The following is a 16,227-nucleotide window of genomic DNA, read 5'->3' as shown; positions in this document are numbered from 1 at the left end:
TTTTGACTTGATCTTGTTTGTGAACAACGACACAAAGACTTTTCATTCTGATGGCACTGATATGTTCATTGGCATAAATACTTACTTTTGAGAGATGAACTAAAGATTTTGAGCAAGTTCCAGGCTTTTGCAGGTAATCCATCGTGTGCTGCTGTTTGTACGAATTGTTTTGAGAAATGCACCAAAGCGACTGAGAAAAACTGTAATAATGATTATAGGGTGTTGCTATGCGGTTACTAGGGTACTTGGGGTGGTTGCTAAGGTGTTGCTAGGGTACTTGGGGTGGTTGCTAGGATGTTGCCATGTGGTTGCTAGGCTACCCGGAGTGGTTGCTAGAGTGTTGCTCTGTGGTTGCTAGGGTACTGAGGGTGGTTGCTAGGTTGGTTTGGCTAGTTGCTATGAAGATAGATAGACAGACAGATACACTGAACAAAATTATAAACGCAACACTTTTGTTTTTGCCCCCATTTCTCATGAGCTGAACTCAAAGATCTAAGACTTTTTCTATGTACACAAAAGGCCTATTTCTCTCAAATATTGTTCACAAATCTGTCTAAATCTGTGTTAGTGAGCACTTCTCCTTTGCCGAGATAATCCATCCACCTCACAGGTGTGGCATATCAAGATGCTGATTAGACAGCATGATTATTGCACAGGTGTGCCTTAGGCTGGCCACAATAAAAGGCCACTCTAAAATGTGCAGTGTGGAAACTCGTAAACTCCTGAAACTCTCATGCGTCTCAACGAGTCCAGTCATGCTCTTACTCACTGTGATCCCCGCACACTCTCAGTCAGGGACTCTTGCCGTCTCCTTTCACTAAGTGCTCTTTTTGAGGTTCTGATAGGAGAGGAATCATCTGTTCTCAGGTGGGTCGTGTCCCTCGGTTCATCCCCATCATATGTGCATGTGCACACTCACCTTTAGCGAACATGCTTTTATGCGCAGACTGCTGTTGGACTCAGAATGACCTCAGCCTGCCGTCGCTCTGCAGATGAGGGTTGCCAGGAAACCATCTCCAGTGGCAACAGCAGAAGAAAAGAGAACATATGATTGGAGGACAGCGAAGCGCCGGAAGCCCATATAAAGCCGCCGGATGCTCTCCGAGTTCAGCTCCTGTTATTCACAGCTCGAACCCTTCTGCGCAGGTTACGCTTCATGAAATGTGTCCCAATCCAGTCTGTGATGTTTGATTGCTGACAGTTAGTGCTGTGCACTGGATTAGTCTGGAGCAGGACGGACTATAAAGAGAACGTTCAGATCCTGTCGTCATTTACTCACCTTCATCTCGTTTCTTTCTTCTTCTGAACGCAAAAGAAGATGTTTTGAAGAATGTCTGAGACTTCTATAGTCGTTTTTATTTAGCAATAGCTGCCAGCAACTGCTCGTTTCCCAGCGTTCTCCAAAATATCTCATAACTCATGAGGAAATGATGACAGGGTTTGCATTTGAGGGTAACTTTAGGCTTTAGCTGAGTTCCTCAGATGCATCATGAGGAGAAGCCTGTAAGTGTGTCTCTCAGAGGACAGTGCTGGGTCTGTGTTTTGTTGGAAACACTGCCCTCTCCTGACCGCTTCACACACTAACGCTGTTCTTTTCTGAGGATGAGAAAGCACAGACTGAATATGTTACAGGAACTGCAAGCACTAAATCCATGACATTAACATTCATTCTGACATTTCTACTGCAAAGAACTCGTTTCTTGTTTTTCAGTTCCAATATCTAAACATCCTTAAATCAACATAGATTTGCTGGAGATGCAGTGACTTAAGATATGAAGTCTTGTTTTCTGAAAGTATGTTTCAGAATTAAGCAAATTTATGTCTAAATATCTGCTAAAGTGGACAGAAAAGTAATCTTGTTTTCCCAGGCAGATTGTTTTTTTCTTGTTTACTCAAGTTTCTTCATGGACTTCATATCTTGTGTCCACTCTGATTGATTGGAGATATACATGGAATTCATGGAAGAGAGACGCTGAAGGTTTGCCTCTGAAAGAACAGAGATTTTAGCGGCGCTCCTGCTGTCAAGTACCAACAGAAAACTGTATGTTACATGCTTGGCTGCATGCTACATACTAGAGGGTGAACACGCTAAAAATGCCACCAAAAAAGACATAAAGAAATCGCTTGATTTTCTGTCGGAGGAAATTGCGACTGTCTCGAAGCAGCAAAAAATGATAATGGATTTAATGAACTTAAAAAACAAAATGAGGAGAAGGATAAGAAGATTGCTAGCTTGGAGTACCGCGTGGCAGACCTGGAGCAGTATACCCGCATGAATGGCATTGTTGTCAGCGGCTTGGAGATCAGACCCAGGTCTTACGCCAGAGCGGTAACAGCGATGGACTGTAGGGAGCTCACTGATCCAGACATGAACTCCGTGGAGCAACAGGTGACTGCTTTCTTTCACAGTAGAGGCAGATCAATATCCAACACAGACATTGAGTTATGTCATCCTTTACCCCGGAAAAATATAAACGACAAACCTGTTACAATAATTCGCTTTAACAACAGGAAAAACAAAAATGTCCTGCTCAGACAAGGGAAAAAACTCAGGGGTACAGATGTTTATATAAATGAGCATCTAACAAAATGCTAATATGAATGCAGACATAGCAAGAAGGGCTCGCCTGCTAAGGAAGCAGAAGAAAATCCAGTCAACCTGGACAACAAACTGTAAGGTGTACATAAAGCTTAATGGGGCACCGGAGGAGGCCAGAGTCTTGACTGTAAGATATATCGAGGAGCTGTGACTCAGGAACATGCAAAATTCTAAGGTAAAGAACGTGTATATATCAATGCATGTGATTGACGTGAACTCAAACGTATATGGACACTATAGAAGAGCTTGACTGTTCAAACTTGATAACTGCTGGAAATGAGAGTGAAGGTTGGAACTATAAAACATTTAAATTCACTGATCATAATTTACATGATTTTGATATTGACCCTGAAAATAATGTTCTTAACAATATAAATAACAACTGTTGTTATTACTCTGAAGATCAATTTAATATGAACGTAAAATTTGTGCATGGAATGTCAATTATTCATTTTAATAGCAGAAGCTTATATGCAAATTTTCACAATATTAAAGAATACTTAAGTCGTCTAAACAAACCATTCCAGGTGATAGCCATATCTGAGACCTGGCTTAGTAATGAGAAGGGAGTGGACTGTGAGTTGAATGGATATGAACTGAATTACATTAGCGTTTTTAAAATCTCATACTTTAAAGTTTAATGATCTGGTAGAATTTAAAACTGCACAAATAGTTTATAAAGCAAAAAATAAACAGCTGCCTAGAAATATACAACAATTATTCACAGATAGACAGGGGTGTTATAATTTGAGAGGGGCTTTAAATATGAGACAGCAAAATGCACGGACAAAACTCAAAAGTGTGTGTATTTCGATTTGTGGGGTGATATCGTGGAATAGATGAAACGGATATATCAAAGAAAGTGTTAATATGTTGCAATTTAAAAGTAGGTATAAAAGATTTATTTTTGATAAATACAGAAGTGGGGGGAGAGAGTGAGAATTTCAACATTGTTGTTAATGCTGCTTGATTTAGTTTCTGTTTGTCTTCTTTATCTTAATAGATAGATAAAGTAGGACGTAATTTGGACTAGTATTTTTGTATTATTCAAAATGGTATGTCTGATTTATTATGGCTGATTGTGATTTGGTATTGGTGATTACTGAGGGTAGGATTTAATAAGCCTAGGGCTTCTACCTACCCTTTTTTATTTCGAACAGGTTGAATATATGTAAAAAAAAATATTTGTTGATTTTTTTGTTGTTGTTTATTGGTATTTATTTGTATATTTATTATGTGTTTTTTCCTTTTGTATTTTTAATAGTTCGAAATAAAAATAAATTGAAAAAAAAAAAAAATCTTAAGTCATATTGCTTCTCTGATAAATATATCTCTATTTAAGAGAGTTTAGTTATTTCTGAACTGGAAAACAAGACAAAAATCATTTTCGCAGTGTATTTGGACTTTTCAGATGCTGCTACATGCTAGAAAAAAAATGTCAAAGTTGTAAATAAAGATTAATTTATATGCTATCTTCTAGTACTTTTTAGAATTAACATTGAATTCTATGTGTTACTTGCTGTTTCTTTGTAAAAAAAAAAAACAAGGGGTAGGAAACTATATTCACTAGAAGTTTCTAGTAAATTTCACAAATAATTAAAGTGCATGTCTGATGTGTCCCATCACAAGCGTCAGAGAATAGAATAGAATAGAGTAGAATAGAATTTTAGCTCTCTCCTAGCTAACAGAGAACATTCTCATATTTTCATTTAGTTCTGCCCTTCAGAAGCTACAGAAGATAGTTACATGTTTCCCAGAAGACAAAATAACTTACATTTACCCTGATCTTCACATTCTAAAAGTTTTCACGCCCCGGCTCTTAATGCATGGTTTCTGCTTCTGGAGCATCAGCGAGCGTCTGAAGCTTCTGTAATAGCTGTGTTTGAGTCCCTCAGTTGTGCTCAGTGTGAAAAGATGCATCTCAAAATCATACAGTCACTGCTGGAAAGGGTTCAAATATGCAGAAGATGCTGGAAAACTGAAGAATGTGTAGGAGCTGGGGGTTTTTCTGAAGAATAGCAGGCAGTTTAACTGTTCAGAACAAACAAGGGACTCATGAACAACCATCACTAAACACAAACACACACAGCTGTGGATCATTCAGGCAACAACACAGTGTTAAGAGTCATTGAGCGGAGTAATTTTTATCAATTCAACTGTTATTTTCTCTTGTGGACTATATGTAAACATCTTTTATGTGAAATATCTTATTCAGGTCAGCACTAAATAAACAATAACATGCATTTTGTACGATCCTCTCTTATTTTGGTAAAATTATTCACATTTTGCAGATTCTGAAAGAGGGATGTAAACTTTTGACCTGAACTGTATGTATATATGTATATATATTAGTGCTGTCAAATATTCATAAAATTTATATTATATATAAATATATTAAATATATAAACGTAACATATTTGTCTTAAATATATACATGCATGTGTGTGTATTTATAAATACATAATAAATATACACAGCACACACACATACTGTATATACTGTGTAAACAAAAACTTTTATTTTGGATTAATCGTTTATGACTGCACAGAAAATGAGTTGGCAACACTGCATAAAACATGCTGCCGAAGCCATGGATATTTGTTTATATCAGACTCAAAATAGTCTAAAAAAAAGAACACTTTTAGGCCTTGAATTAATAATGAATTCAGTTTATATAGTGTAGAGCTCAGTGTTTTGGTTACTGTTTCAGAAAGGTAAAAACACACAGAATAATTAAAGTTGTTAAATTAAAGTTACAGGAAGAGAATAGCTCATGTCAGACTGTGTCTCTAAATAAAGCAATAAAACACTGCAGAAATTAATAAACACAGCCGTGTCCAACTGTACTGCTCTTATGATGTAAATCATATTGTATTTTAAAACACGAGACACGGTGCATAACTTTGGCTGCACCACGTTAAAATGATGGAATCAATCAGGAAATAAATATAACTGAATCTCAAGCATATGTGTTTATTAGAGCTGATTCATGCGTGCATCCGTGTGCATTCACAAACACATCATACTGTATACTCATATAACAAACTACTACCTTTTGTACTGACGCTACAGAGAAGTGCCAGAAACTTATTTACATTTAACAGACGCTTTTATCCTTACAAATGAGGACAACAGAAGCAATCAAAACCAACAAAAGAGCAATGCAAGCTAGAGTTACAGGCCTTGTTTAAAGAAAACAAGCAGTTAGAAAACGAATAGAGAGAGCACGTGTTAGAGGGTTTTTAAATAAATAATAATAATAAAAGTAGAAATGTAAGTCATCATTTTGGTCTACTTGAACTATGAACACACGAGTGCGGCGCAGATGCTGGAGCGCATGCGCAGTGCGGCTGTTCTCCGGCCGCCAGGCGGCGCTGATGCTGCTGTTGGATCCAGTCACTCTCCGCTCCTTTATTTCCGTGTTCCGATCCGCATTCCGCACAAGGGCACATTCTGTCCGATTGTCTGCTCGGTAGTGAGGTTCAGTGATGGCTCGACTGCTGCTCAGAGGCACTTTGAGAGGATACTTCACCTCACCGCTCCGGATGATGGGATCCGATCAGGTAACTTAGTTAAGATTAATGATGGGCCTGACGCTCAGAACTCTGGAGTGAACACACACACACACTCTCTCTCTCTCTCACACACACACACACACACAGATGTCTGACTGCTGAGTGTGTGTGTGCAGCTGGGTGAGCTGGGGAAAGGAGCAGGGAAAGGTGGAGGAGGGGGCGGCTCGGTGAGGGAAGCCGGAGGAGCCTTCGGGAAGAAGCAGGCGGCTGAGGAGGAGCGCTACTTCAAGTGAGCTTCACTTCCATCAGACTAGACTTGTCCAAACACACACACTTGTGCTCTTGGCCGCTTGAGAGCATGTTTGCACGACTGGAAGTAAGTGTGCAAGACTTAACGCACACTAAACCCACACGATCTCCAGCACCGCTCCGGAGCGCTGTTCTAGTCTCAGCGTATCATGCGTCTGTTTTTATCACTTGATTAGAAGCACCACAAATTAAATTTGGGTGAACAGACATTTAGAAGTTGATTTTAAAATGCAGAGTATTTCAAATAAAAATAAAGCTATGTAAAGCATTTTTATCTCACTATAAGTGTGTCCCATCAGGTGATGAGGAGCTCAACACACTTCTGGTCTTCATGCTCACTTGAGAAAAGACTGTGTGTGAGACCCGTCTCTCTCTGTAGCCGTTCACATGAGCCCATGCTTCAGGAGCACAGAGTGGCATGATGTAGATCTGTTGCTGGTTTGAGAAATAAAGCGTTCTGAGTCGATCTGAAGCACAGAGCTGTGATTGATTCCTGCAGCGCACAGCAGTTCCAGGAACACATGCATGTTTCATTTCTGGGTGAAATATTCGGATTATAGAATGTTTACATCTTTCTTAAATTAAAACCATAAAAAAAAAAATGTTGTTACTTGAAATAAAATATTAAAAAGTTTCAATTTTAAATTTTTTTTTTTTTTTTTTTTAGTTAATTGCCAAGGCGACATTTTTCATTTTAGTTTAACTTTATGTAGTAAAAAAAAAAAATTATAAACTAGAAAAACTAATAAAACTTTAAAAATGAAATTAAAACAAAATATATATAAAAAAAACTGATTCAAAATTCGGCTAAAAACACTTCTCTTCCATCTTTATTTGACCCTCTAACTCTAGCGCACTCTATTCTAATTCTATTCTTTAAAAAAAAACTAACTCTAGCTTCTCTAATCTTTTTGTATTCTATCTATTTTTTTTCTTTTTATTTATATCATTTTTAAAAACCTTGCTGCGTGTGCTGTTAAGCTAACAGACGTATTATAGCATATCATTGCTCTTGTTAGTTTTGATCGCTTCTATTGTCCTCATAAGAACTATAATAGTAGCAACACTGATCCAGTAAACACACATCAGCAGTTCATCAGACCCAGCCGTTGTTCATTATGAGTTCAGCAGTGTTCATAAAGCCAGGGTTATTTGGAAGCTATAACAGCTCAGTGCAGAGCAGAGGTGATTCGCTTATATTAGAGTCAGGGAGGCATGGAACTATAATGTGTGCTGGGGTTATGATGAAAATGGGGGGGAAAGTAAATATGTCCTCATGTTCTGAGTGTTTAATTCGCTTGTTTGCGCTATAGGTGTAGAACAGAAATGTGCAAGCTTCCCATTAGATGTTCAGTAGTGTGCTTTAAGCTTTTCTGTAATATTTCCTCAGAACAAACAGAAATATAGATCAGATCTCACTCCTCCTGACAGCGCGGGACGGTTTTGCTGCTAATTATGAATAGCATAATATATATATATTTGACACCTAGTGATTTGAACGCGTTAACCTTCTGATCTGGAGTCAGTCTTCTTATTTATAATCATTATTAAAATACCTCGAAACGGATGTGTGCCGGCGCATAACGGCGCATATGATATATGATAAGAGCAGCTTTGACTGACGGAACAAAAACTAAACAAACTGACGTCATCGCGACCCACACGTGACCCGCGCGCGCTCAGTCAGCGCCTCTGATTGGATTAGAGTTTTACCTTTTCAAAGTGACAAGTTGGAATGTAAAATATATATTAATCTTTTATTAGGAAAATACCATATACACCAAACTAAGCGTGTATTTTTGGAACAAACTCAAAATCACAGATTTATGTAAATGGATTACTCTCTTTCTGACATGACAGGATTCATGTTAATAAGGCTGTTTAATACCGCTTGCTCTTGTGGAATTGCACTATAATAATAATAATAATACACAAACAGATTTGATTTTACCAGAGAAAACTTGACTGAAATTGGCCTTTTTCTCACACACAAAGCTTTATTCTAATAGCAAATGGGGTTTTAATGGACCGATATGAATATCTTGAGCTGAGTGACTTTTTATTTTATTTTCTTACACATTTTGCACATTTAAGTTATTTCATAAGGCGAACTTATTAACATACAAAGAAGAGCAAGATTAGAAATATAACATAATAATAAGTTGCTTTATAAGATGCAAATCAGGACAGCATTAAAAGGAGCAAAAATTTTCCGTTTTTAAAAGTGTTTAAAATGTGAATGTCACAAAATCATAAAGAAATAAAGTAGTCAAATTAAAATTAAAACTACACTAAAAGTAATCCATAAATAATAATTTTCAGTTTAATCAGCGGAGACCGTTGCGGTCGTGCACGCGGATGCCCCGCCCCGTGCGTGCGCGCTCCCGCGTGGCGTGCGCCGTGACGCAGCCGGTCCGCCGCGCGAGGAAGTGGCGCTGTTGTTTGAGCGACGGGACCGTCTCGCTGTGTCTCGTGGCTCGATCTGAGGAGGTTTTACCGTGTCTCGGTGAGTTCTGCCGCTCATGAAGCGCTCCGCAGCGCTCTCTCGATCCCCGCGCATCAGAACCGCGGAGAGAGCGCGCGGCGGCGCTGCTTTTGGCGGGTTTGTCTGTTTGAACTGTGTCTGTCTGCTGCTGTAGGCCGCGCGGCGCGGGAATCTCCGTCTCCCGGTTTGGCGCGTTCTAACGGGTTTATTCCGCGAGCGGCGGGGGTGTGGCGAGTAACGGGTGTCACGTGTGAGCTACAGATCGATAACAACCCGTTACAGGCGCTAGTGCAGACACAGACACGCGCGTTAGCATTGCTGCTGCTGCTGCTAACCTCATGCGTGAGGGGGGCGGATCACCGACGAGCGAGTGTGTGAGAGTGAGTGTGTGTGTGTGATGAGAGACAGTGTGTTGTGTGAGTATGTGTGAGAGAGAGAGAGTGGAGTGGTGTGTGTGTGTGTGTGTGTGTGTGAGATGAGTGATGTGTGTGTGTGTGTGAGATGAGTGATGTGTGTGAGATGTGTGTGTGTGTGAGATGTGTGTGTGTGTGAGATGTGTGAGTGAGATGAGTGAGTGAGTGGTGTGTGTGTGTGTGTGTGTGTGTGAGATGAGTGATGTGTGTGTGTGTGTGATGAGAGAGAGTGTCTGTGTTAATGAATGGCGCAGATGCGCGGTTTTGTTTACCACTCATACTGAAACGCTCGTGACGCTTCCGGTGATATTAATCTCTGTCGTCTCAATAATGAGGACATAAATACATGAACAACATCTCCAGAACTGCTCTGAGAGTCACTTATTCAGTTCTAATTTAAAATAATCTTGTCGGTTAACGAGTGTCGGTTGTCGGTTAGGAAAAATAACCGAAATGAACATCCCTAATCAGTATAGATTTCACTGGTTCAATATCTGACGTGTGTGTTTATGTATTCATATTATTTTTAATCTATCCATCTATATACACACATATACGGGTATATACACACATGAATGTCTCTATGAATATTTATATATGTATAATATGAAATTACTTTATACACCTTAATATATACTTATTTATAATTATATAATAATTCATATCTAATATGTAGTATGAATGTTTCTGTATATAATATAAGACTGAAATTGTATATACACTGTATGTAGGCCTGTGTGTGTGTGTGTGTGTGTGTGTGTGTATATATATATATACGTACGTACACACACACACTCACGTGTTTATGTTTGTGTAATAGTGTATATATAAAAGTGTTTGTATAAATTTTCATATATTCACATATACAGTAAGAATTCTATATAAATGTAAAAAATATATTGTTTATATATATTTGTATAAAATTGTATTATATAGAAGTGGTTGTATATTTATATATTGCGAATATATAATATTAATATATATACGTGCTTTATATAGAATATTAATACTTGTATATAACAATTTATATTTTAATATTGTATTTAAAGTATATACTCATATCTTTATATAATATACTTTTTATATAAATAAAATTGATAAACGCTTCAGTATATATTTGAGTGTTAGATATATTTGTTTAATAATTTATATATTAAAATGTTTGTATTTATATATTCATATTTTTTGGGTGTGTGTGCGTATAGTTTATTATTGTGTTAAAAGATAAAGTATCCAGTAGTCTTTCTTTAGAAAGAAATATTTTATTTGATTCAACATAAAATAAAATTGTATTATATAGAAGTGGTTGTATATTTATATATTGCGAATATATAATATTAATATATATACGTGCTTTATATAGAATATTAATACTTGTATATAACAATTTATATTTTAATATTGTATTTAAAGTATATACTCATATCTTTATATAATATACTTTTTATATAAATAAAATTGATAAACGCTTCAGTATATATTTGAGTGTTAGATATATTTGTTTAATAATTTATATATTAAAATGTTTGTATTTATATATTCATATTTTTTGGGTGTGTGTGCGTATAGTTTATTATTGTGTTAAAAGATAAAGTATCCAGTAGTCTTTCTTTAGAAAGAAATATTTTATTTGATTCAACATAAAATTTATTACACATAAACGTTTAGGCTACAACGGCCCAACATAAACTGTAACATAAAACAAGATCATTTGATAAACATCTCAATATTTGTTGTTCATATAATGAAAGTCATCATCGTTAACCGAAACAGCTTTGTCTTCAAAATACCCTCGTTAATGTCCCACGAAAGAAATGTTAAACGACATGAGGCTGAGTAAATGATCACAGAATTTACATTATTTTGGGTGAACTATCCCTTTAATGTTTTTATTATTATTATTTATTTTTTAATGAAATAATGTTCTCTGCAAAATTGAGCAAAAACACAATAATGTGTTTAAAATACACCACAATATTAACTTCTTATTTACTGAACTGTTGTATTCGTGATAGATCGTGTCGTGTAATACTCTCACTGCTCGTGTGAAATCGCTTATCGTATGATATAACGTTAAATATGAGACAAAAACTCATACGGGGCACTTTTTGCACCAATATCTTGAATTTTATGGCATAACTGCATTTATGGAGTTGTTGTCCTGCATCATATTAGTTTTGTGTGAACACGTGGAGGAAAAGCTGCTGTCAGCGATTGGATTCACAGAGAGTTATATTTACATTCAGCCCGCGTGCAGTTTCTGTCTGGCCAAAAACAGACCGGATTTGCACGCATGTTGATGAAAAACAAGCGTATGTGGATTCTACACATTTAAACAATTCAGATAAGCTATCTAGAATTATTTATGGAGCAGATAAAGTACATATAATCATTTATTAATCAATTATCATTTTGACTTGATTTAAAAGCTGAAATGTGAGGTTTACCATTTATGAAACTTTTTCAAAGCTTTATTTGAACATTTACGTTAGATATTTGAACATGCTATTAGATAAATTATTGTCAGTCATGTTGTCTTTTAAAATCCGGACATCATTGGCAATGTTACTGTTTTAGTGATTATGCAAACAAAACTCATTTTATTTGTTGTTTGTTGATTTTAAATGTAAAACTTGGTGAAATTATTTGTGTGTCAGTACTTTTTGAACATTTCCAGCACATTTTAACAATACAATGATAATATTGATAACCGTGATCATTTTGGCCTTTTTAGGCTTTTTCAGATCTGAGTAGGGCTGTGCAATTAATCGCTTGTGATTGTCATGCACATCTGGTCAGTAAAGCCGGTTCTGTGATTAGTAGTAAATCTCCATCACCTGCTTTCAGGTGGAGCGGCATTCACTACACAGAGCCGTAGTTAACTGACAAGCTACGCAATATCGCATTCATAATCACAGATGAATCGCCTGAGATTATGAACGCGATATTGCGTAGCTTGTCAGTGAACTACGGCTCTGTGTATTAAATGCACTCCATCTGAAAGTACGTGTCACAGAACCGGCTTTACTGACGAGATGCACATGACAGTCGCGTGTGATTAATTGCACAGCCCTAGATCTGAGGTGTGAAAGACCAGTGCTGAAACGGGGGATTCATGACACTGTAATGTGCTTTTCTCTCAGTCTCATACGCCGCCTGTAGCTGCTTCATGAACTTATAGAGAAGCCTGGTTTCATGGCATCTGTGATCACGATTGACACTCATGTCTCTCTCTGCTCGGAGAACTACCAGACGCTGCTGGACGCCGGTCTGCCGCAGAAGGTCGCCGAGAGCCTGGACAACATCTTCCAGACAGGTGAGACGGACCGTCTGGACCCCTCAAACCGCTCTCAATGACTGCTCTCAGGAGGATGTGTTTCTACACTGGACAATCTGGAGCATCACTTCTGCTTCAGTCGAGTCCTGATGGATGAAGGTGCACACACTCTCTCTCACTCACTCACACTCTCACACACACACACACACACTCACTCACTTACTCACTCACACACACACTCACACACACACACACACACATTATCATCATCCATTAGCAATAAGAAACTGAATGTAGGGCTCTATGAAATCTGTTTTATTTTTTTCTGGATTCTGTTTTTTCCATTTTAATTTTTCTGGACTCCTTTTTAAATGGTTAAATGATATTTTATTAATCAAAAAGCATGTCTAATAGATTAAAATCAGGAAACTTTTCACATCAATTTATTAAAAGTTTAACAATTATGATATGTTTAGTTACCTATGAAATGTTCTGTTTTTTCTCACCATATGTTTTATCGTTACCAAATTCTGTGTTTTAACACGTCTAATTATTAGAATGCATAAAAACAACTTGATTTATTCAAATTGATTGTTACATTAGCCTTATGAATTTTTTTTCCTCAGAAATGATGGGTTGTGTATTTAACATTTTCTGGTTCTCAGAAAAATTAAACAAACTTCATATTTTTTGGCAAGCAACAGGGATTTACTATTAAAATTAAAACATGGAAGAAATGTTTTGTGATTATTCCTTAAAAATTAAGTTGTAATGAACAATAGTAGGCTAATATATTGCTGGCACAATGTCTTCAAGTTAAACCGAACTTTTATTTTGACGGGTTGCACAGTGATTGATCCAAATAAAATGATTGGATGGCAAACAGTCCGTTCAGTAGGTAAACAATTAAGCATGTAAATGCATATGACTATCTTTTCTTTTTCCTTACTTACAGACATTCATGTGTTTATTTATGTCTTTCAAACTGAATATTTACTAAATATTTGGTAAAAAAAGTTCTGAAGTATTCGTCAAGCCTTCCTTTTGTATATTTGATCAGATTGTATTTGGATATATACTCAGACTGATCTGAGGTCACGCCCTTTGCTCTGATTGGTTGCAGAATAAGAGCGCCTTCCTGTGCGGCGTGATGAAGACGTACCGACAGAGAGAAAAGCAGGGCAATAAAGTGCAGGAGTCCACGAAAGGCCCAGACGAGGCCAAGATAAAGGTGCTACTTTCTTCATCAGAAACTCAATCTCGTGATCTGTGACTGCCTGTTCTTCTCAAGCTTCTTCACTCCACTTTTTAATGTTAATACATGGACACTGCTGGTATCTGTACATTCAAATAACACCGTTTTAGGATTCCTGCTTGCTTTGAGCAATTAATTTGCATGACTCTTCCAGTCACTCCTGATTCACTGAATAATTTTACAGATATGGATCATTTTATTCAAACATAGGAGGGAAAAATGATGTTTCTCTAAAGGTGCTGGCAGTAATTCGGCATTTAACATTATCAACATGATAACAATATACAGACAATAAACATACGCTGAATATACAAAAAAACCTGCTAAAATATTTTATTGATTATTAAATTAATTGTTTTTGTTAAGCATGCACGATGTTGGATTTTTGCCGATATCTGATATTTTTCAACTCATTTTGGCCGATACCGATATATTTCCTTTTGTTTGGAAACACCACTAGGTCTCTCCTGTGTGGAAATTATAAACAAATTATTTTTAATTTTGGTTAGCTTTTAAGAAAAACTTATTTGTTAGAATTAAATAAACCATAATTAAGTTATTTTATAATGACAGGCCGATTCCGATATCGGTCCGATAATATCGTGCATCCCTAGTTTTTATATTAATTTCCAAGACTTTTCCATGTCTAGAAATCACACATTTAAAATAAAATATTATATTATTCATCATTTAATCTGTTTTTCAAAAGAAAATAGTTGTTTCAGCTTGTTTTAGTGCTTGTGCGTGTAAGATAGCACATTTCTGTTTCGGTCTGAAATAGTTTTGTATGAATGAAATTATTGACTAAAACATATTATGATTAGCATAAAATTATTTTTTCTAGCTGACTGTCGAGTTTATGGTCACTGAATGTCTTTCCTGAGGTAAATGTATCATTGTGACATTATTGATCTCAAGCTGTGTTGTTGACATCTTTAACACTAAAAGTCAAAATGCATCATTAAAAAACTATTTAATGTATGTTTGAGTAAATCCGTCATGAAAACAAGCTATGGCATCCACTGTTTAAATGTTCCTACTTCAACAACAAACTGAGTAGAAACCGAATTGTATCATTGAAAAGTTTTCATAATAAATGTTGATATTTTCATTATACAAGCGTATGTGCAATTTAAATATCGGTTTATAGTATAGTAGTCAAGTCACCTTTATTTATACAGCGCCTTATACAATACAGATTGTCAAAGCAGCTTCACAGTGTCAACAGGAAAATAGTTTCAATAATGCAAGAAGACAATAACAAAGAGTCATTTTCCAGCTAAAGTCCATTCAGTGACGATTCAGTGATGTACCACCTGACGGTTTATTGTAGTTTGCAGCATTAAGATGAATTGTCATGTACTGAACCTGAGTGCCTCTGTATCCAAATGAATGAATATCAAACTGAATTGAGATTGAATGTGTCTCAGGCTCTGCTGGAGAGGACGGGATACACTCTAGACGTCACGACAGGCCAGAGGAAGTACGGCGGCCCTCCTCCAGAGGAAGTGTTTTCCGGCCCGCAGCCCGGCATCGGCACCGAGGTTTACTGTCACACTCTGGCGGTTCTGGGAGCGCCAGCGCTGAGCGACTGAGCTGACACCTGTGTGTGTCTGTGTGTGTGTGTCTGTGTGTGTTCCTGCAGGTGTTTGTGGGGAAGATCCCGCGGGATCTGTACGAGGACGAGCTGGTTCCTCTGTTTGAGAAGGCCGGCTCCATCTGGGATCTGAGGCTGATGATGGATCCGCTCACCGGGCAGAACCGCGGCTACGCCTTCATCACCTTCTGCAGCAAAGAAGCCGCGCAGGAGGCTGTCAAACTGGTGTGTGTGAGTGAGTGTGTGTGAGTGAGTGTGTGTGTGAGTTGAGTGTGTGTGAGTGTGTGTGTGTGTGAGTGAGTTGAATGTGTGTGAGTGTGTGTGTTGCTTCTCCAGTAAATGTGTTTTGTTTTAAGAATAATTTGATATTTAAAATGGAAAACAAAAATACTGAGGAAGGAAAAATATTGTTTGCAGTGCAGTTAGTAATTTTCATGCTTCAACTTTCTTGCCAAGGTGACATTTTTAGTAATTTGTTTAAAAAAATCAATGATCACATTATTAAATAGCTGCTATAATAGGTGACCAAATGTGAGGCTGCAATTACTTTAAAAAGCCGCTATTGTTTGTGTTTGGCATCAGTGTGATAACTACGAGATCCGGTCGGGCAAATATCTGGGCGTCTGCATTTCTGTGGCCAACAACCGTCTGTTCGTCGGGTCCATTCCAAAGAACAAGACCCGGGAGAGTATCCTGGAGGACTTCGGCAAAGTCACAGGTGAGGTGTCTGCAGCAGGTGTGTGTGTCTGTGTGTGTGTGTGTCTTTGTGTGTGTGTG

General features: G+C 37.3%; 1 protein-coding gene across 1 annotated transcript in view; it reads left to right on the top strand.

Annotated features, from left to right (window-relative positions):
* The first annotated feature begins 1,430 nt into the window (after window positions 1-1,430).
* LOC107730049 (heterogeneous nuclear ribonucleoprotein R-like) overlaps window positions 1,431-16,227 on the top strand; it is a 20,179-nt gene continuing 5,382 nt past the window's right edge. Inside the window, exons 1-9 of the mRNA XM_016540783.1 lie at window positions 1,431-1,452; window positions 2,142-2,389; window positions 5,925-6,079; window positions 6,257-6,263; window positions 12,565-12,667; window positions 13,693-13,829; window positions 15,284-15,397; window positions 15,499-15,675; window positions 16,033-16,194. Coding sequence (XP_016396269.1) covers window positions 1,431-1,452; window positions 2,142-2,389; window positions 5,925-6,079; window positions 6,257-6,263; window positions 12,565-12,667; window positions 13,693-13,829; window positions 15,284-15,397; window positions 15,499-15,675; window positions 16,033-16,194 — 1,125 coding nt within the window. The remainder of the gene's footprint in view (window positions 1,453-2,141; window positions 2,390-5,924; window positions 6,080-6,256; window positions 6,264-12,564; window positions 12,668-13,692; window positions 13,830-15,283; window positions 15,398-15,498; window positions 15,676-16,032; window positions 16,195-16,227) is intronic.

Source organism: Sinocyclocheilus rhinocerous, unplaced genomic scaffold (genome assembly GCF_001515625.1).
Source record: "Sinocyclocheilus rhinocerous isolate Xijiao unplaced genomic scaffold, SAMN03320098_v1.1 scaffold1119, whole genome shotgun sequence".
NCBI classification, from domain to species: domain Eukaryota; kingdom Metazoa; phylum Chordata; class Actinopteri; order Cypriniformes; family Cyprinidae; genus Sinocyclocheilus; species Sinocyclocheilus rhinocerous.
Note: the sequence above shows the minus strand (reverse complement) of the source record. Positions and strands in the feature narration are given on the sequence as shown.